The sequence below is a fragment of the Erythranthe guttata genome, chromosome 6 (assembly GCF_056151865.1).
Source record: "Erythranthe guttata isolate IM_541 chromosome 6, IM_541, whole genome shotgun sequence".
NCBI lineage: Eukaryota > Viridiplantae > Streptophyta > Magnoliopsida > Lamiales > Phrymaceae > Erythranthe > Erythranthe guttata.
In genome coordinates, this window is record NC_142538.1 from 18,330,934 (window position 1) to 18,352,164 (window position 21,231).

A 21,231-nucleotide genomic window follows, 5' to 3' on the forward strand; every position below is an offset into this window, starting at 1 on the left:
TACGCCAGCCCACAGAGGTAGCCCAAGAGGGCACTGAACCGGCCCACAAAGAAGAGGAAAAGCCCAAGATAAAAGGCGGAGCCCAAGAAGGAGGGAACGGCTACGCAAGCCCAACGACTCGACGGGGAAGAGATACTCGCGACCCCCGACCTAGGCGGAAGAGGTCGAGAAGGAATAGGCAAAGGAGGCAATAAATGCCCTGACAGGTCTGACTAGAAGCCCATTTAATGCTCTGACAAGAGCATTAAATGATCGAATGACCATGTGCGGCCGGGAAGTACACGGAGATAGGCCTGGAGGGGGGGGTGTAATGATACCTATGGGGGTAGGAACCCCATGATGGCCCGGGCCGGCCGGCCGAAAAGAAAGAACCCCGCCGAAAGCAGGTCCTCCGAGTCAGGATCCGAGGGAATTAGGGAGCAACCCCGCCAAAACAATATAAAAGGAGCTGGAGGTCCAAGAGAAATCAGGTTCTTTCCATTATTACAAAAACAAGATATACCAAATATATAGCACGACATATCCCACAAAAACTTGGCTGCATACATATACTGACTTGATCGTCGGAGTGCTAACTCCGGCATCAGTCCGGTTTCCCTTTCCTTGCAGGTCCGTTGCCATAGTTGGAAAGGTGTCCAGTCACGTCGTTTTTGGAGCGGATCATCTATAATAATAAATATATCTAGTATGTAAATAGAAACAAATCTATATTACTCAAATAATTCATAATAATATAAAATATTATAATAATAATAATAGAAAAAAATAAAATATATATATAACTAGAGTTCATTATTTATTTTATAATTTTTTTTATTTTCCTATGAATAATTTTTAATAAAAAAATTATTTTAATAAAAAAAAAAATTAAATAAGCTCGAGCTCGAGCTCGGCAACATGGACTCGAGCTCGAGCTCGAGCTGGCCAAAAGAGCCGAGCTCGGCTCGTTCCCGCCCCTACTTAAACCCTGAAATTCTATGTTATTGACACTATGCAACACTTTAAATCACAAAATGGTAGAATGCACCCTTCAATTAGGGTAAATTACGCGCACACCCCCAATGTATACTAATATAACTTTAAGATCCATGTGATATTGGTAAATACAACCAAACCTCTGAAACAATTACCGGAGCCAATATTTCATGTCCTGGCGCCCGATATGCACTATATTTATTTTCCGCGGGTCCGTTAATGCTACCATATATGAAAAATTATAGATCTTATACAAATTAATCATAAAGATTTAAGAAACGTTAGAAGAGTCATGTCACCCTGTACCTCTATATTGTCTCCGTCACTGCCTGAAATTAATAGTTCGTTAGAACCCTAACGGAGTAACTTATCCAATGCATTATTCCGTCAAGATTTTTAACAATGTTTCAGAGGGTAATTGTAATTATCGATACTACAGTGATCTTAAAGTTATTTTACCATACCTCAGAGATGTAAGTGTAATTTAACCTTTCAATTATAATTAGTTTGACAAAATGAACCCTGGTATCCTTTTTAGTTCAACAAGTGACCGGCAACTTGTTTTGCTCACTTGAAAAAAAGGGCATATTTGTCGGTCTCCGTCTTCCTCCACCAAATCCTAAATATCGTTCCTATCATTTTCATCCTCACACGTAATTCTCTTATTTCTTGTTTAGCTTCACTTGATATTAGACTAAGGTGGTGTTTGCAAATGCTTTTAGAAATAGATTATGAGCTTATTTATGCACATAATTTGTTTTTAGGCGTTTGTAAAACAAGCATTTGCTTTTGCTCCTATTAAAATAAGTTGTTTTAAGCTATAAATTTTAAAAACACACATGTACCTGTTTTTCTATTTTAGTTGATTTTCCAATTAATTTGCAAACACCCCCAACTTTTAGAAATAATCACTTAATTCCAACTTAAGGTGGTGTTTGCAAATGCTTTTTGAAAGTGATTATGCAGTTTTTTTTGCTCATAATCTGTTTTTAGGTGTTTGCAAAATCAACTTTTGCTTTTGCTTCTCTTAAAATAATCTGCTTTAAGCTATTTTTTTAAAAGCACCCCTAACCCTGCTTTTTCAATTTTAGTTCATTTTCCAAAATATTTGCAAACACCCCCAACTTTTAGAAATAAGCACTTAAAACTAACTTAAATCACAATCACTAACTTCTGCTTTTAAATAATCATTTGCAAACACCACCTAACTCACAATCACTAACTTCTACTTTTAAATAAACATTTGCAAACACCACTAAATCTATAATTTTCAAAATCTACCCTCTTTTTGAAGTTAGCAAAACAAGTTGTTGAGGGTCACTTTTTGAACTAAGAAGGAAATCAGGGTGCAGTTTGCAAAACAATTATAATTGAGGGGTGCATTTTGCTAATTTTATAATTCAAGGGTGCATAGTGTCAATGAGAAGCAATTTGAGGGTGCAAAATGCGAATTACTCTAGTATCAGGAACCAAAAGCCCAAAACTAATGAAAGAGCTCCGACCAAGAGAAACAGCAGAAGTAGCGCCATGGCTTCTTCGCCCTTGAGTTCTAAAACAACCCCAAAATGTTATCTTTCACCCAAAAATTCATCGAGAATCAGAGTTCCCCCGCGCTTAGATGTTTCCGAAGATTTTCAAGAAAATATCATAAATTTGAAGAATCCGCTTCCTCAGCCCACCCACAATCTCCGGGTATCTCTCTCTCTCTCTGTATATCAAAAGGTTAATTTTTCTCTATGATTGTTTGTGGTTGAACAGGTGAAGTAGATAAAAGTCTCTCTCTCTCTCTCTCTCTCTCTCTCTCTCTCTCTCTCTCTCTCTCTCTCTCTCTCTCTCTCTCTCTCTCTCTCTCTCTCTCTCTCTCTCTCTCTCTCTCTCTCTCTCTCTCTCTCTCTCTCTCCTGTATATGAAAAGTTTAATTTTTCTTTATAATTGTTTGTGGTTGAACAGGTGAAGAAGTGGGTAAAAGTGTGTATTCAATTCTAACAATTGACCGTTGGGAGTCGCTGAATTGCATGAAATACAGAACATCCTCACTGAGACCAGTTCACGGAAGGTTAGCTTTGAAATTCTTGAAATGGGTAGTGAGTCAGCCCGGTTTGGAACCGAGTCACATAACTCACTTGTACTGCATCACAGCCCACATCCTCGTTCGTGCAAGAATGCACGATTTCGCCAAATCGATTCTGAACCGTTTACGCGAAACGAGTTCGGATTCGAGTTCCGTCTTTTATGCTCTAATGGGGACTTATCGCCTCTGTAATTCGAACCCCGCTGTTTTCGACCTTTTAATTAGGGTTTACGTAAGAAAGGGATCAACTGATGATGCTTTAGGAATATTCCGTTTGATGGGTACGAGGGGTTTTCGGCCGTCTATATATACTTGTAATATGATTTTTTCTGCAATGGCGAAGTTTGGTCATAGTGAGTCCGTGTGGTTGTTTTTCGGAGAAATTCTCGGGAAGGGTATTTGTCCCAACGTAGGAACATTTAACATAGTTTTGAATGTGCTTTGCCGCGACGGGAAACTGAAAAAGGCGAGCTATTTACTTAGAAAGATGGAGGAGAGTGGTTACGCACCTAACGTTGTTAGTTATAATACGGTTTTAAATTGGTACTGCAAGAAAGGTAGGTACAAAGAAGCTATTCCGTTATTGGATCACATGAGCAAACGGGGTATCGAAGCAGATGTTTTTACGTATAATATGCTTGTCGATGATTTATGTAAGAATAATAGAAGTTCGAAAGGGTATTTACTGTTGAAAAAGATGCGGAAGAGGACGATAATCCCGAATGAAGTCACGTATAATACTCTTATTTGTGGATTTGTTGAAGAGGGGAAAATCGCAGTTGCTTTGAAACTTTATGATGAGATGTGTAAATTTAGTATAAAACCGAATCGTATAACTTACAATGCGTTGATTGATGGGCGTTGTCGAACGGGGAACTTTTTGGAAGCTTTTGAGCTTATGAATAAAATGGAAGAAATGGGATTGAGGCCTAATGAGGTTACTTACGGGACCGTTTTGAATGGACTATGCAAACACGGAAAGTTCGATTCTGCTGAGAAACTATTTGCGAAAATTAAGGTGGATGGTGTTAGTGTTGATTCGACGATGTATTATACTATGCTAATGGATGGAGTGTGTAAAAGCGGGACACTTACAAAAACCGTGCGGTTTCTTGATAAAATGTTGGAGGATAAAATAAATCTCGACATTGTTACGTATTCGGTTCTTGTGAATGGGTTTAGTAGAGTCGGGAAGATGAATTCCGCTAAGGAAATAATTTGCAAAATGTTTCGATCCGGGTTGAAGCCGAACAACATTGTGTACTCTACGTTGATTTACAATTTATGCAGAATGGGAGATGTAAACAAGGCAATCAAGATTTATTCGGTGATGCTTTTGAGTGGTCATTGTGCAAATCTTTTTGTCTGTAATGTATTGGTTTCGACTCTTTGCAGAAACGGTGACGTGGCGGTTGCAGAGGTTTTCATGGACCACATTCGTCGGCTTGGTCTTAAACCTAATTCCGTTACATTCGATTCGATGATTAATGGGTATGCAAATGTGGGAAACGGGATGAAAGGAATTCGGGTATTAGACGAAATGGTGAAATTTGGTTATGATCCTACGTTGTACACTTATGGAAGTTTACTGAAAGGACTATGCAGAGGTGGGAATTTCGACGAGGCGGTAAACTTCTTTAGCAAGCTCCGGAATGTTCCGTGTGGCGCGGACATAGTTTCTTACAATACGATGTTGTCCGAGATTTGTAAGCGTGGGAATTTCAAGGTGGCGATGGTTTTTTTAGATGAGATGGTTCGAAGAAGTGTGTTTCCGGATACTTATACGTACGGCTGTCTTGTTGCTGGTTTGTGCAGAGCTGGAAGAGTTGTTACCGCAATTCTTTTGTTGGAAAGGCGAAATCTTTGTCCGAACGAGTTTATGTATTCTAGTATTATCAACGGGCTTGTGAAAATCGGCCAATCACAAGCCGGGGTTTACGTTTTTCATGATATGTTAAAGCGTGGTCGAAATGCTGACACGGTTACTCTTAATGCAGTTCTTGGTGCGTACTCGAGATTAGGGCAAGTGGATAATTTGAAGAATATTCTGTTAATGATGGAGAACATGCGTTTGTCGCCTAATTTGGTTACGTATAATATTCTATTACGTGGGCTTTCAGCAAAAAACGATCTTTTTGGTTGTTTGTGGTTATACAAAACAATCTTGAAAAAGGGTTTTATTCCCGATAAATTTACTTGCCATTCTTTAATCATCGGGCTATGTAATTCCGGAATGGTGGATATTGGAGCTAAGTTCTTGAAAATGATGATTATGGAGCGGGCCCCACTGGATAAATTGACGTTCGATTTGCTAATAAACACGTACTGCGAAAGAGGCGACACTTTGAAAGCATTTGATTTGTTCGATATCATGATCTCAATTGGAATTCAGCCTAGTTTAGAAACTTTAGCTTCGATTTTTAACGGGCTCAAAAGAACATCCCGTTTTCAAGAATCGCACGCGCTGCTCCACGAGATGGAGAAAGACGGTTTTGCCCCCACCGAAAGACAGTACAGCAGTTTGATAACGAGCATGTGCAAAATCGGAGATATAAAAGGAGCGCTCAAAGTGAAAGATTCTATGGCGGCGGCACTCAGTGGTGTTGGTTCTCGCCAGGTGGCGGAGAGTGCTTTGGTTAGAGGGCTCGTGCAGCAGGGGAAAACAGAGGAGGGCGTTCTCGTAATTAATCGCATGCTGAGGGGCGGAATTGTTCCGACGGTTCCGACTTTCACGACGGTGATTCACGTTCTTTGTAAAGAATCTAAATTTTCGGAGGCACTCGATTGTAAAAAGTTGATGGAGAATCATGGCTGTAAGCTCGATGTAGTTACTTACAATGTTCTTTTAACTGGCTTATGTCGGAGCGGTGATATTGCTCGTGCTTTTGCGTTGTACGAGGAGATGAAATCAAGGAGTGTTTGTCCGAATATCACCACTTTTTACGTTCTTGTTAGGGCCGTTTTGTCTGAAAATGACTGTGTTAATGGTGAGGGAATTTTGAAGGATTTGGAGGAGAGAGGATTAGTTAGTGGAGATTCGGTTTCTCGAGATTGGAATATAAGATTGGCTGAGGCGGTAGTGAATATAGACCGCTTACGGCACAAATCGAAGGGTAGTAGGAAAAGAAAATAAATTACACCAATACCATTCGTTTAATGCTGAAGTCGAGGACTTCTTTTTTCAGGTTAGTGTTGAAGCGTTGGTCGATTTTTAAATACATTTTATGGTTTGAATTATCTGGATTTATCGTATGCATAGTTTTATATGAGAATTGACAATATTACGGTTTCATGCACATGCAGGCTGGAATCGAAAGATTTGACTTACGGGCGTTCGAGTTAAATCAAGAAGTTGCTTAGGCAACTATTGTCAGGTACAATATCATACTTCTTTTCCCTTTTTTTCGGTTATAAAACTCTAAAAAATAACAGTACAATAAAAATGTGCACTAAACGATTATATTTGGAGGCGTTGGAGTGCGAAACACAGCAAGTTTTTTTTCTTCCAAGAAATCGGATTTGAAAATCGGGTCTTTTTCAAATTATGAATTTGCAGCGTGCGTAAAGATCGCATCTTATTCTTGCCACTTAAGACATGAAATTACGTACTATTACTTACGTCAACATTATTCCCTCGTCTCCAAGTCTTGAATTGATATAATTTTTGAGACACGACACCTTTAAAGTTTTTTACTATATATGTTTTTGACTGGTTTGTGACAAATGATGTATATCAGATACAGCGACAGGCTGGTGTACTTTCATCGCGTGACAGACGAATGGAAGCCAATGATATATAATCGTGTCTGTGAGTTATGTTCTGGTGTGCCATTGGTATTTGAAACGACGCAATGCAGTAAAAATGATGAAAACGATGAGTTCATGCGGTTCGATTTCAGGAACAGTTTGAAGAGACGACGCAGAAACGGAGGACTACTACTAATCCACATTATCAGCAATTTTGTAGAGTCGCATTCCCCGTTTTTCGAGCAGTTTGTTAATTTCCTTTTTCAGGAAAAAATGTAAAGTGTTTATTTATTAATTCACTTTTTTCTGGAACTGTAATTATCAAATGTATTGATGTGCATATTATTGTTGGAGTGTATATAGATTTTGAAGTTTGTTAAGTAATGAGTAAATATTCTTTGATCAAAGTTTGATACTTGATTGGGTTTGGCTTCAATTCAATGTGATTTGTGTTGATTAATTTAAATAAATATTTTCTGACAAAAAAATAAAAAAGAGGGATTTATATTTTGTTCAATTAAACTAGTTTATTAATCAAATCGGATGGATGTGAGAATCACTTGCTAATCATTTAATTAATTACACTTCATTTGGAATTAATCGGAGTTAGATGCTAATTATGTAAATACAAGAAATTAACAGTCCCAATGTGCAATTAATCTACTCTTGATTGTACATTTCCATTGATCGAATGTACACTGGAAAATTACTTTTCCCTTTGGAGCTCTCTCTTCTCTCTCTCTCTCTCCTCTCTTTCTCTCTCTTCCCCCATTCGAATCCCTTACTGCGAATCTTCCCGGTAGACCAAACGGCCAAAACCTCGCATCTGTACGGTGTATACATACGTTGCTCACGCTAGGGTTTTCGTTTTTTTTTAATCAAATGTAAAAGCTGAGGTCTTTGCTGGAATATGCAGGTAAAAAAATGGAGAATCCGAACCCGGGAGTGAACCAGCTTCCAGAATCCGACTCGTTTCTCGACGGATTCGTCGTATCTTCACCTGCGAAGCCGCCATTGGAGGAGGCGGTGACTGATTATAAGGAGGAAAAATTAGTGGAGCTCGGTTCACGGCCAGAAGTCGTAATTGAAAATGTCTGTTCGTCGTCGAGCAATTCAGCCGAGAATGCCGGCCATCGTAGCGAATCAATTGCGGCAGCTCAATGTAAAGTTTCTTGTTCATTAGTGTTTAATTGTTTTTAATGCTGCTTTTTTTGAGTTGAAGTGTTATTAGGTTAAAAATGTGTTGAAAAATGTTTTTTGGGGGAATTTCAGGGGGTTAATGACATCAATTCAAGTTTTTTATATTGTTATTATTATTATGATATATATCGATGAAATTGGACGATATGCATGTGCGAAGACTTCTTTCGGACGGGGCTCCACCGACCTCGACAACGGTTTCGATATGCATTATATACGAACATATGATATTTAGCTGTTCTTGTGTAAGAGCTTATTGCGTTCTACGTATTAGGTTTCGGGATGGTGTTTGATTTCTGGTACTTAGCAGCACATCGGATAATTTTATTGCGTTCGATTGTTTTTGTGGCTTTGCTAACAGTTCGTTGTACTTGAACTATTTTTGCAGCTGTTGAAAGTGCAGAACTACAAGCAGTTTCCTCCGAGGCGATTTCGGTTCCAGTTAGTGCTGAAAACAAAAAAGTACGCAGTAATTCATCTACTAGAAAAAATAAATAATAAATAATAATAACTGATTTTCTTATGGTTAGTATTTTATTTGTTCTTCATTTTGTTGTAATTTTCAAAACAGTAATATGATTTGTATTCTTCTTTCCATATTTATTTTTTGGGTAAATTACGGCCAACCACTCGAGGTAAGGTCAAGTTACGAAACCCCCCTCTGTTTGGGTAATTATACCACCCCCAACTGTGAATCTTCTTACACGTACGCCCTTGTGGTGTTAAATTTAGTGGGATCTTCTAGATTATGTGGAATGTTCTCTAGTTTGTACCCGTTTTACCCTATTCGACGTTTTACCCTATTCGAGCTCCACATTTTGAAACAAAATGATCAAAAGATCTGTCTCTTGGCTTGTAAATATCAGATTGTGGTGCATTAGAATCTGCATTTTTGCACAAAATGAGTAAAAACTAGAGAACAGTCTACGGAATCTATAGGCGTGTAAGAAGATTCATAGTTGAGGGATGGTTGTAATTACCCAAACCAAAGGGTTTTTTCGTAATTTGACATTACCTCAGAGGGGTGGCCGTAATTTACCCTTATTTTTTCATACTTTCTGGAACCCTTTAAGAGAAAGTTGACAGTAGTTTGAAGATCATATTAAATTCTTTTCTGCATTTCCGTATGTTAAAATATAAATCTTATGCTATTCATACTTGCCAGGAACCCTCAGAAGTGAAGCGTAAACCTGTAAAACGGACATTTAAATCAGAGAAGGAGTTTTTGGAGTTCACTCTGAAGTATCAACAAGTCGCCGTTGAAAGAGATTCCGGTACGTCATTATTAATTTCACCATCTGATTTGCATAAGTTTATTCTCGACTCCTCGTTACTCTTTTATGAAGGTTTTGCAGCTCAAATATCTTATTTTCATTTTAACCTTGTAATTATTTGTATTTCCCCCCCGGAAATTTACATCCTTATATATTCTTAAAACATATTGCCATGTCATGTTACATGAATTTTGTAATCCACATATTTGTTTTGAAACTGAAATAAACCCCTTAATATTATTGTCACATCAAGAAACATCCTTTTTATGTGCTAATTTATGTATTACTCTTGTTTGCAGCTATTGCTGTTAGAGATAAACTCGAGTCATTGTGCCGAGAGCTGCAACGCCAAAATAAATTATTAATGGTATTGACTTTCTTTGTTCATATTTTCTGCTCCAGTTTACGAATTTTCTTGATTGTCCTCAAAATGACTATTATAACCTTAGGGGTGCCCTTGAGTTTCGAATAAATGACAACTTGTTTGCTTAACTGTTTGACTTATTAAGGTGTCCTTATTAACTGCTGTAAATTCCGTGATATTAGTTGGTCTTTTCTAATTGCTCATTCTTTGTCAATTTCAGGATGAATGCAAACGAGTCTCGTCAGAGGGTCAACATTTGAGAGTAGATCTGTCGAACAAGTTTCAAGATGCAATAAAGGTTTTCGTACTATTTTATCTAGCACTTATAAATAACTAAATCAGTTCCTATTATGTTCTTGTTGGGCTGCTGCAAATTATTTATCCTATTATTTTATATCCGTCCTGTTAGACTTATTAGCACTGTTCGAGGTTAAATAGGCAAACTAATATTTAAATATATATTTTTTAATCTTTTATATTTATGTTTTCGATACATTATTACAGGAAGTAAGTCTTAAGCTGGAGGAGCAGAAAGATGAATGTATATCTCAGCTAAAGGAGAATGAAATGTAAGAACAAAATGTTATTTCGTTCCTCAAAACGGTGCCTATATGCATGCTAAATGATTACACGTTTTTTTCATCGAACTTCAGGTTGAAGATCAAGTTAAAACAGCTTATTGACCAATACGCTCTCTCTGAACAGCAGCATGCACAGCAGGTAAGAAACTCTCCCAACCAAAATTTCGGGGACGAAAGTGTTCTAACAAAAGTTTTTGGTGGGCGAAAATGTCAATTAAAGAATTGGGTCCAAGAATTGAGAATTTCTTTCGTCGGTTTTGGCATTTGCAGCTGAAACAGAAAACACTTGAACTACAGCTAGCCGATTTAAGACTTCAACAACACGAAGAGAAACTGAAGCAGGAACAGTCTCAAATGAAAATGTATGCCGAACAAGTGTCCCAACTTTTATCGACCGAAAAGAATCTCAGGTTGCAATTAACCGCCGACGGTGAAAAGTTCCAACAGTTCCAGGTTAGCCTTTTTTTCTTTCTTTTATGCAGCTTTAAAAAAAATAAAATACAAATATATAATATAAGTATTCATACTGAACGCAACGAAAGAAACATAGAGGGAGTGAAATTAGCGTCTCGCTTATTGATTTTTTTATTTTTTCCGTTGAAAGGAAGCATTGATGAAAAGCAACGAGGTTTTCGAAACGTTCAAGCAAGAAACTGAGAAGGTGTAGTTCATGGCATCTTTTTTAGTTTTTTACATAATTCTCTCTTCTTTACGTGTATTTTTCTTCTATTTATTAAACAAAATAACATATTTTGTATTTATGGATTTGAAACCAGATGGCTAAATCGATAAAGGAGCTCAGAAAAGAAAATGTCTTCTTGAAGAGCAAATCTGAAAAATCAGACGTTACTCTTATAGAACTCGCTGAAGAGGTAAGCCTTTCTTATGCACCTTTCCACCTTTAGACTAACACCTAAGGCCTTGTTTGGTTCCCAAGTTAGATTATGCAGCCTTGTGAGAACCCGTTTGTATAATTGGACTAGGGGTAGGAATCGGACGGATCGGATTGGAATTAGCACTTTCGGAAAAATTCTCATTTTTTCGAAGTGTAAAACTGCTTTCAACTCCGTTAAAAAAATAAAATCAGAAAATCGGAATCTGGAATGAAAAAAAATGTTCCAAAAACAGATTTTTTTGGATAGGAATCGGCGGAATTTGGAAAATTCCAATTTTGTAGTCACCTAAAATACAAAAACACAATAATTTTGATATTGCAAGTGTAAATGTCGAAAAAAAATCGGAATTTTAGGAATGATTTTCGGTAATCGGATCGGAAATCGGAATTTCATATTTATTCCAATTTCAATCCAAAAAATTTGGGAAAACTTGGAGTTTCGGAATTTGGAACGAAAAATATTGTTCCAAAATTGGAATTTTTCGGATCATGATCTGCTGAAATTGGAAATCCGGTACCAATTTCCACTCCTAGGTCCAATACACAACCCCAAATGAGACAAGATGAGCATATATTTTTCCATAATTGCAGACCGATCCAAAAAGTTAAATACACATAACTAATCACGGCTTATCTATCCAACCAAACGAGGCCTTACTTTCTCTTTTATCGTGCATCAAATCATAACTTGACTTTTATTCTTGACCAGCGTGAGCGCTTGAAGAAACAACTGGAGAAAACGAGAAATCAAAAGGAAAAACTCGAATCTTTATGCCGATCACTCCAAGCAGAGAGGAAAACAATTACTTCCGGAGGCAACAATACCCCGGATGCACTCCCACCCTAAGTTACGACGCACTTGCAATACGAACAGACCTTAGCTGCTTCTTAGCAGTAGTTTTTTCACTGGTTTTGAATCATGATATTTCTTCTGTAGTTCATGTTTTAATTATTGTTCTTAATTACTATACAATATGCCAACTAAAGTTTTGCTCTTTGTATTAATTTCTTATTTTATTTTGTATAATGAAGATAGAGATATGGCAAAATTAGTAATGTTTGAAATCAAAATTATAATTTAATTGGAATTGGAATAATTAACAAATATTAATGACAAAATCACAAGAAAATAAATTATATAGGATTATAACTGTTATTTAAAATCCGAAGCAAATTAAAATCTCTAATTACTCTCTAATTAGGATTACTCTCTAACTTAATGATTAATAACCTCCCTAGCTCATTATTTCATTAGTTTTTTAAAGAATAATTCAATCTTCCACAGATCTTCATGTTTAATTTCTCAAGTAAGTGGTATTATTGTAAATAATTATTCCCCTTTTTTTTTTTAAATTTTTATAATTTATTTATTTATTTATTTTGTGATAAGAATATAATTATCCTAATTAGTGGTTGAAGACCATGACTATTAACTATTAAGATTGAAGAACAGCTAAGAAAATATTGACCTAATTTACCACCCAATATATATTTATTGAGATAAAAAGTCAAGCTTTCGGTGTCCACGCGCCTTTACAGTTGGCGTGTGGGATAGACGAGTAGTTGAGCCTAAATACGACGTCGTTTTACCCGTTTCTGACAAAAATACCAACTTTTGTACAATTTCGCCGTTCTCTCACCATCATCGTCTTACCTACTCCAAATTTTGTCAATCCCCCTCTTTTTTTTTTGTTCTCTCTCTCTCTCTCTCTAGAGATCCTTTTCTTGCTCAAGTTTTTTCGATCGTGATCCCCTCCGAAACGTCGTCGGTTTAGGGTTTGAAGGTTAGCTCGAATTTTGTCAATCTCTTTTTTTCTCTCTCTAAAAAATTTCGAATTTGGGTATCTTAGCAAGTTCTGGATCGTAATTTGGTGGTTTCGAAAATTGAAATTCGATTGATGGTTTGTCGGAATTTCTCTGGGTCTAACGTTTGTTTTTCTAGTCAATGGTCTGAGATTTTCTATTTTCCTGTTTTTTTTTTTTTTCTTACGCGCTTGTGTAAATTAATTTCTTATTGTTCTTGGCATGATATTCTGATGGGTAAAATCATTGTGTGTTTATTTATAAGGAGAATTAGGAGTTATCAATTGAAAGAGAAAAAAGGGTTTCTAGGTTAAATTTGTGGGGTTATGCTGTGATTTTGCAGAACAAGTTTTCTACCAGTGTGAATCTAGATTGAATTGATGTTAATCGGCCTCACGAAGTTGTATTCGAAGTCGATGTTTACGGACAGTGATTTCAGATTTGTTCAATTTTAAAATAATTCTAGGTTAAATCGAAGCATTATTGTAAAATGTGATGAAATCCCTCCAATGTGCATCGTATAGAAATTCCCGTAACTAGAAGTTTCAGTCGGTCGATCGATCGATCTGGTCTCTTTGTTTTTAGTTGAGTGATTGGAAGTTTGGCTGTCGGGGATTTTTCTCAATCTTTCTAATTTATTTCTCTTTTGTGCAGACAATTTTTGCTTTCCGAAAATGGATTTTTTCTTCGGAAACTCGGAGAGGGGATCTTCGAACTTTAACCAGGACATTGTTCGGTGCCCATTTTTGAGGAACATAAACGAACCAACCGACTTCTCGTTTTCAACGTCAATGGCTATCCCTATTCCCGTAAGTCGTATACACCATCTTCAATTTTTTTTTTTGTTAAGAATGCATTTTTTTAAGTTGTTATCTTCTTTGTCTTGCTTCTATCAGGCGCGGAATGGAAAAGGTCCGATATTTGAGGACGGTCCCAATTTCGATGCGGCATTCACACTCTTCCACGGGCAGAATGGTGTTGTACCACTTTCCGGAAGGTCATTTGTTCGCACCGACAAATCCATGTCCGAACAAACGCCAGCTCAGTTCAATCCATTGGCAGCAAAAGCAGCCTCCATCAGCCTCTCTGGTTTCGGCGGACCTTTCGGCTTCGATGCTTTCTTTGGAAAGAACAAGAAAGAAAATAAAGGACCCAACTCCTCCAATAAGGTAAAATTCACTAAAAAAATCGAGATACGGTTTACAATGTACTCAGCAAAAAAAAAAGTTTATCGAAATATTAACTCTTGTTTTTTTCGTCACTTCCAGGGAGGCAATTCGGAACACGAAGCAATGAGCAACGAGTGGCTGCAAAAAGGGAACTGCCCGATCGCAAAGTCGTACCGTGCTGTGAGTCACGTGCTTCCTCTGGTGGCAAAGGTTTTTAAGCCGCCACCTGGCATCAAGTACAAATGCCCTCCGGCGATTGTTGCCGCCAGGAGTGCGCTGGCGAAAACTGCCTTTGCTAAGAATCTCCGGCCGCAGCCTCTGCCTGCAAAAGTGCTTGTTATCGGAGTTTTGGGAATGGCGGCAAATATACCGTTGGGGATTTGGAGAGAGCACACTGCAAAATTCTCTCCGTCTTGGTTCGTTGCCGTTCATGCGGCCGTGCCTTTCATAGGGATGCTTAGGAAATCGGTACTGATGCCGAAGGCAGCTATGGCTTTTACAATTGCAGCGTCTATTCTCGGACAGGTGATTGGTTCTAGGGCAGAGAGGTACCGTCTGAAGGCAGTTGCTGCGAGGAAAATCGAATTGTCTGAACCGTTGAGTGTCGGGACTAATCAGTCGACAGTTAATGGACTTGGAGACGGGCATTGCAGAGAAGACGTTGATTGGAACTCGAAATCTCTCCAAATTGGTATTCCCATAGCCACGTCATCGAGTTGATAGGTCGTGGTTCGGTATTTGATCTTGTTCTCCATTGTTCGTTTTTTTTTTTCTTTTTGTCGTTTTTCGAAACCAAAGGGCCTCTAATAATTGGTGAAATAAATGTGGGGAATGTGATTTCTTGTACTAATATTATTATACTCAGAAATTGAGATGTGTTTTTTCAATAGTGAATGTGTTTGTTTGTGTGTTGATGTTTTGATTGTGTTGCTGGCTTTTTATGCTCAAGGTCAATTCTTTTAGGAAATGCATTAAGAATTAGGGTAAATTACAACCACCCCTGAGGTATGGTCAATTTACGAAAAACTCCCTCTTGTTTGGATAATTACATCTATTCTCTCAACTATGATTTTTTCTTTCATCTCCACCCTTATGATGTCAAATTCAACATAATCATCTAGATTTCGAGGAATGTGCTATAGTTTGTACTCGTTTTGTGTAAAAACACAGTTTATGATGCACCATAATCTGATATATACAAGCCAAAAAACACAAATTATGATCATCTTTCAAAATGTGGAGTTCGAATGGGATAAAACGGGTACAAAAGTAATAATATTTCATATAATCTTGAAGATTCCACTAATTTTGAAAACACAAGGGTGGACGTGTAAAAATATTTATAGTTGAGGGGTGGATGTAATTACCTAAACAAGAGGAAGGGTTTTGTAATTTGACCATACCGCATGGGTGATTGTAATTTACCCTAAGAATTAAAATAATAATCGTCTACAAATGGGGAAACCCCGTCACAAAAACAAGAAAAAGACGGAAAATTGAAAGGAAATAACACCGTTTGAGTTTGCAAAAGAAGCCCATTTGGCGAAATTACGAGCAACACTCATTAGTGTAGAGATCTAGGGTTCGAATTCATATAATCGTATTGAAATTGTCGGCATCACATGCACTCGTATGAGGGAGGTTGTTGACAATTATTTTTATTTTTATTTTTTTTTTATTTTTTTTGTTATAAGTTGTTGGGAAATTAAAATGAGGTTGTTAGGCAAAAATAAACCCAAATGGTCCCATCTAATTCATAAAATATCTTTGTCATCATACTCATGAGAGTAAAGACCACATATTATTTTTTTTTATATATTTTATTTTAGGGAAATTTGTTAAATTAATTGAATTGTTCTTTTTTTCCATTAGGATATTCATATACCTTAATGATTTGTTCGACTCTACATCCGGTGATAAACACTGGGTGGGTCTTCTGCTGTCACTGTCTCTTTTTTGTATTTTATAATAGATTATCTGCTAGTGTTTATCTTTAGGGGTTTTAGAAAAATAAAAAAAAGAACACGTGGCAGCAGAAGACCCACCCAATGTTTATCACCAGGTGTAGGATCGAAGCTTAATGCTATCCATGTAAAAGTAACTAAACAAAACCTCGTGAAATTAGAGGTTCAACTAGCAATATCATATAATGAAGGGGGGTAAAATGCAATTAACCCCCAAAATTTACATATTAACTTCACTTACTCACAACACGTGTGAAAATCAATCATCGTTCCGCCATTAAAACTACAAACAAATTATTAGTTAACAACTGTTTGTTTTTTTCTTGACTGTTTAGTGAGTATTTAATTTAGTACTCCATTGTCCAATCACAATCTCCCATTGTTTTGTAGCTTAATTCTCTCTACCCTTTTTTTTTTTTTTTATTCTTTTAACTTTTTTAGCAGAATTAAATTATGAGCTGTAATTTTGGCGATTTGTGTGTATTTTCTTGATTCTTAAATTCATGGGGTTTCATTCTCAAACATAACGCATGTGCTTGTCAGCTGTGTCATGGATTGCAGCAGATAACCAAAAACAGCTGACTTTTCTTATATTTTTATTCTTTTTATTATTTTTACTTTTATAGTTTTTTCTTGGTTGAATCTGAGAATTTCATAGGGATTTGTGTTGATGATTTTTATATTCTTCAACTGAGCTATCAGTATAAATGCCACCCCATGTTTTTCTGTTTCTTGATAGCCTTTGTTAATGGAGGAGCCTAACTCAATATCATTTCTTCTGTAAAAAATAAAATAAAACCCTAATTTCATATTGGGAATCCAAGAACCCTCTTTTTTTGGTGTTTCTGTTACTGGGCTGTGGCCAAATTGATTAATGGGGTGTAAATTTAGGTCAATTTCATGTTCAATTTGCCTACTGTGGTTGAATCTTTTTGTGGGTATTGGTTACTCTTTGTATAATGCAGATCAAGAAAAGGATAGGATAACTTATTTACCGGGTCAGCCGGAAAACATCGGATTCGATCAGTACTCGGGTTATGTAACTGTTAATCAGCAATCTGGTAGAGCATTGTTTTACTGGTTAACTGAGGCACCTACTAATAGAGGGCCCGATTTACGGCCGCTTGTTTTGTGGCTCAATGGTGGGCCCGGTTGCTCTTCGGTAGCTTATGGAGCTGCCGAAGAAATCGGGCCTTTTCGGATTAATTCGGATGGGAAAACCCTTTACTCCAATTCCTATTCTTGGAACAAATGTATGTGGGAATTGGATTTTGTGTCGTTTTATTTACGGTGGTTCTTTATGTTCTTCGATTTTTTTCAAGATTCTTTGTAATATTTTTTTTGTGGCAGTGGCGAATTTGCTCTTCCTTGAGTCGCCAGCTGGCGTTGGCTATTCGTATTCGAATACTTCGTCGGATTTGTATACTGTAGGTGATCAAAGAACAGGTAAATGTCTAGGAAAAAAATTCAATCTTTTTGATTATTAAGAATGTTTGTCCGAATTGTTTTGTGTATAAAGTGCTATAAATTGTTGTGAATTTCAGCCGAAGATGCGTATGCGTTTCTGGTCAACTGGTTTGAGAGGTTTCCGCAGTACAAACATCGAGACTTCTACATTGCCGGAGAAAGTTATGCAGGTCTTGAATATATTTTCGAAATAGACAACGAATTAATAATCTAAATCTTGACCTCTGTTTTTTCGTCTTTTTTTTCAGGGCACTATGTTCCTCAGCTATCTCAAATCGTCTACGAAAAAAACAAGGGAATTCAAAACCCGGTTATTAATTTCAAGGGATTCTTGGTAAAAAAAAAAAAATTTCTTTCGGGCTTTGCTTAATTTAAATTCTTGTTTCGTTATTTAAGTGAATTTTTTTTTTTTTTTTTTTTTTTTTTTTGTTTAGGTGGGAAATGCTGTAACCGATGATTTTCACGATTATGTTGGTACATTCGAGTATTGGTGGACACACGGTTTAATTTCGGATTCGACTTACAAAACTCTTCGAATAACCTGTGATTTGGGATCTTCGACTCATCCTTCGAGTGACTGTGTTAAAGCTCTTGACCTAGCCGATAAAGAGATGGGAAATATCGATCCGTACAGCATCTACACTCTCCCTTGCAATACTACTTCTTCACTTAGGCTCCGTTTAAGGGGTCACTACGTAAGTAATTCGATACCACTTTCCTTAAAAAAATACGAAAAAATAATAAATTTTCAAGTGTCCCTTTTTTGGTAAAAGATAAAATTTCGTTTTTTTTTCTTTTTCACATTGATGATTTTTTTTTTTTTTTTGTGTGAACTCGTTTCTTGAAACGTAGCCATGGATGTCGAGGGCGTATGATCCTTGTACCGAAAGGTACTCGCAAATATATTTTAATCTCGATGAAGTTCAGAAGGCATTTCATGCCAACGTTACGGGAATATCCTACCCGTGGCAATCGTGCAGGTAATTTTAGCATGTCCCGTTTTCCTCTTTTTTGTTTATATTTCAAAGGGGCTTCTTTTTTTATTTCATTTATTTATTTTAAAATCACGATTCTTTATTTTGCAGTGATGTGGTAGGTAATTACTGGGCAGATTCTCCTCTATCCATGCTTCCGATTTATCAAGAACTAATAGCAGCTGGCCTCAGGATTTGGGTATTTAGGTACGATTTTTTTTTTCTTTTTTTTTTTTATCTAGTTTAATCATCGTTGAAAAAATGCGTTTTATCTACCCGTTGTTTATATTTTCAGTGGCGACACTGACTCGGTAGTGCCACTCACTGCAACTCGCTACTCGATCGATGCATTGAAGCTGCCAACTCTCAAAAAGTGGTACCCTTGGTACGACAACGGAAAGGTAATAAGTGTTCGAGAAACGAAGAATCAAATTGAATAAAAATATATTATTCTTTTTAGTATAATTTCATTTATGTTATATGTATGTATATGTATATACGTAGGTCGGTGGATGGAGCGAAATATACAAAGGATTGACACTGGTGACGGTTACGGGAGCGGGGCACGAGGTTCCTCTTCATCGGCCAAGACAGGCTTTTATTCTTTTCCGATCATTTTTGGACAATAAGCCCATGCCAAGCTGAGACTATTGTCTTCAATTAATAAATATATAGGTATTTATTCGTATCGAAAAATAAAGGGATTATATATATTTATATATATATATTTTTCTTTCTTAGTAAAAAAAAGAGAGAAGATTGAAATACGAGACTATAGCTATTGTTTTCGATCGATTTTTAAATAAATGTGTATAGTTTGATCATGTAATATAGAGTTGCATTCTCTGCAACATCTTCTAATTTAGTACTTGAAAGTGAAGATACAGTTATATTTCATAAATTTAACTAGTCCTTTTTTTTTTCATTTTATTATTATTATATTTTATTTATTTAGTTATATATATTAATAATAAAATGAATTATCATGGGCTCACCTCTAACTTAAGAGATGGGCTTTGGACTGAAAAAATGTTGTCCAATTATGCAAAAACATAACCCCATGTTTACATTTTATTTAGGGTAAATTACGGCCGCCCTCTGTTGTACGAACAAATTACAAAAAAACCCATCATGTCGGGGTTTCGGTTTTTGGGTTTTCGGGTTAGGGTTTTTTTGGATAATTACAATCAATCCTTCAACTATAAATCTTCTTACATGTACATCCTTGTAGTGTTAGATTAAGTGGAATATTCTTCAGTTTGTACCCATTTTATTCCACTCGAGCTCCACATTTTGAAACAAGATGAATTAAGATGCGTCTCATGGCTTGTAAATATATCAGATTGTAGTGCAATATATTAGAAACTACATTTTTGCACAAAACGAGTACAAACTACAAGATATTCGACAGAATCTAGAAGATTTTGTTGAATTTGACACCACAATAGTAGTTGTAATTATCCAAACAAAAGATGGTTTTCGTAAATTGACATTACCTCATGTGTGACCCTCAATTTATCCTTTTATATATGCTCACCTCTAATTAGGGGTGAAAGTCGGATGGATCGGATCGGAATTAGCCTTTTCGGAAAATTTTCAAAAAAATTCGGAAGTACAAAATCAATTCCAATTCCAATTCCAAAATTTTCGGAATCTAAAAATTCATTCCAATTCCAAAAGGCCCGGAAATTTCGGAATTTCGGAAAAAAATCGGAGATCACATAAGCTTTAAAATTTCAAAACTTAGCCGAAATTTTCTAAAATGTTCATAATTTTTCGAAAATAAGAGCATCCACGTCGATAAATGTAAAACTAATAACTACTAAATTTCAGTTCAAAAAAATAAATAAAAATAAACACGGCATAATATCCAATAAAATTTCTAACAACAATTCATTATACCAAAATCCTAAAACAAAACTTATAGATGTATTTTTCAGAAAATAAGTATTGTATAATATATACTATTTATAGTTGTATTTTTCGAAAAAAGATCGGAATTTTTGGGAATTAAATCGAATCGGAAATCGGAAATTCCAAATTTATTTTATATAATTCCAATTCCAATCCAAAAAAATCGGAAAATTTCGGAAGTCGGAATGAAAAAAGTTGTTCCAAAATCGAAATTTTCGGATCGGAACCGACGGAAATTGGAAAATCCGTTCCAACTTGCACCCCTACCTCTAATTATTGATGTACATATTCACATTACGTAATATTTTTAAGACCATAGTTGACTGTTGACCATCTCCCGATTCAGTTATCCGATTAAGAGGGCGGATATTTTGGACTTTTCACTTCATTGCTAAGCAAGAAAATCACTTCTCAATGTACCAATAGGGGATTAATTACAGATTTAATTTATTTAATTCAATAATTAATAAAAAAAAATATGTTTACTTATGCAGCACAACAGCAGTACATGTAGATAACAATTACACAACATGGCCAGTTGTGAAACTATTGACTTAGAAGCATAGATATAGGAGTTATTTAGTAGGGGCAATTTGCTGAACACCCTTCGACACCTCGTAATTTGATCGGAACACACGAGATATTGGCATTTTTTTTGTTGAAATTCTTAAGATTTGCTCCATTTTCGTCGCCGTCACCGAAATTCTTCCATACAGAGTGACGCGCACACTCACATAGTGACATGCACACACACCACACAGAGTGACGCACGCACACAACACACTCACACAGGCACATGTAATCACATTCACGAACAATAGTCGTTAAGAAAA

At 36.4% G+C, this 21,231-nt stretch overlaps 4 protein-coding genes across 8 annotated transcripts; all 4 read left to right on the plus strand.

Moving 5' to 3' along the window:
• Positions 1–2,425: 2,425 nt before the first annotated feature.
• On the plus strand, positions 2,426–7,263 carry LOC105955320 (PPR superfamily protein). Of its 2 annotated transcripts, XM_088820120.1 has the most exons (5): positions 2,426–2,667; positions 2,926–6,231; positions 6,350–6,420; positions 6,784–7,073; positions 7,202–7,263. In XM_088820120.1, exons 1-2 carry the CDS (start codon positions 2,541–2,543, stop codon positions 6,177–6,179), a joined length of 3,381 nt encoding a protein of 1,126 aa, XP_088676246.1. In that variant the 5' UTR covers positions 2,426–2,540; the 3' UTR covers positions 6,180–6,231; positions 6,350–6,420; positions 6,784–7,073; positions 7,202–7,263. The 2 variants fall into 2 exon arrangements, with proteins under 2 accessions (XP_088676246.1, XP_088676245.1); XM_088820119.1 differs by lacking the exon at positions 7,202–7,263 and having other exon boundaries at positions 6,784–7,200.
• Positions 7,264–7,329: 66 nt separating this feature from the next.
• Positions 7,330–12,156, plus strand: LOC105955541 (alpha-taxilin-like protein). 3 transcript variants are annotated; one of them, XM_012979283.2, is made up of 12 exons: positions 7,330–7,621; positions 7,710–7,955; positions 8,382–8,455; positions 9,159–9,267; positions 9,567–9,634; positions 9,852–9,929; positions 10,136–10,200; positions 10,285–10,351; positions 10,483–10,665; positions 10,817–10,873; positions 10,989–11,084; positions 11,817–12,156. In XM_012979283.2, exons 2-12 carry the CDS (start codon positions 7,718–7,720, stop codon positions 11,952–11,954), a joined length of 1,173 nt encoding a protein of 390 aa, XP_012834737.2. In that variant the 5' UTR covers positions 7,330–7,621; positions 7,710–7,717; the 3' UTR covers positions 11,955–12,156. The 3 variants fall into 3 exon arrangements, with proteins under 3 accessions (XP_012834737.2, XP_088676248.1, XP_088676247.1); XM_088820122.1 differs by having other exon boundaries at positions 7,490–7,628; XM_088820121.1 differs by having other exon boundaries at positions 7,523–7,653.
• Positions 12,157–12,551: 395 nt separating this feature from the next.
• On the plus strand, positions 12,552–14,993 carry LOC105955540 (uncharacterized). 2 transcript variants are annotated; one of them, XM_012979282.2, is made up of 4 exons: positions 12,552–12,891; positions 13,565–13,719; positions 13,807–14,079; positions 14,179–14,993. In XM_012979282.2, the coding sequence occupies exons 2-4, from the start codon at positions 13,585–13,587 to the stop codon at positions 14,797–14,799; spliced, it is 1,029 nt and encodes a 342-aa protein (XP_012834736.2). In that variant the 5' UTR covers positions 12,552–12,891; positions 13,565–13,584; the 3' UTR covers positions 14,800–14,993. The 2 variants fall into 2 exon arrangements, with proteins under 2 accessions (XP_012834736.2, XP_088676250.1); XM_088820124.1 differs by having other exon boundaries at positions 12,725–13,055.
• A 1,298-nt stretch (positions 14,994–16,291) lies between these two features.
• Positions 16,292–19,406, plus strand: LOC105955538 (serine carboxypeptidase-like 27). Its single transcript, XM_012979281.2, has 9 exons — positions 16,292–17,296; positions 17,394–17,489; positions 17,588–17,680; positions 17,759–17,844; positions 17,945–18,205; positions 18,363–18,490; positions 18,596–18,691; positions 18,780–18,885; positions 18,989–19,406. The coding sequence occupies exons 1-9, from the start codon at positions 16,918–16,920 to the stop codon at positions 19,127–19,129; spliced, it is 1,386 nt and encodes a 461-aa protein (XP_012834735.2). The 5' UTR covers positions 16,292–16,917; the 3' UTR covers positions 19,130–19,406.
• Positions 19,407–21,231: the final 1,825 nt, after the last annotated feature.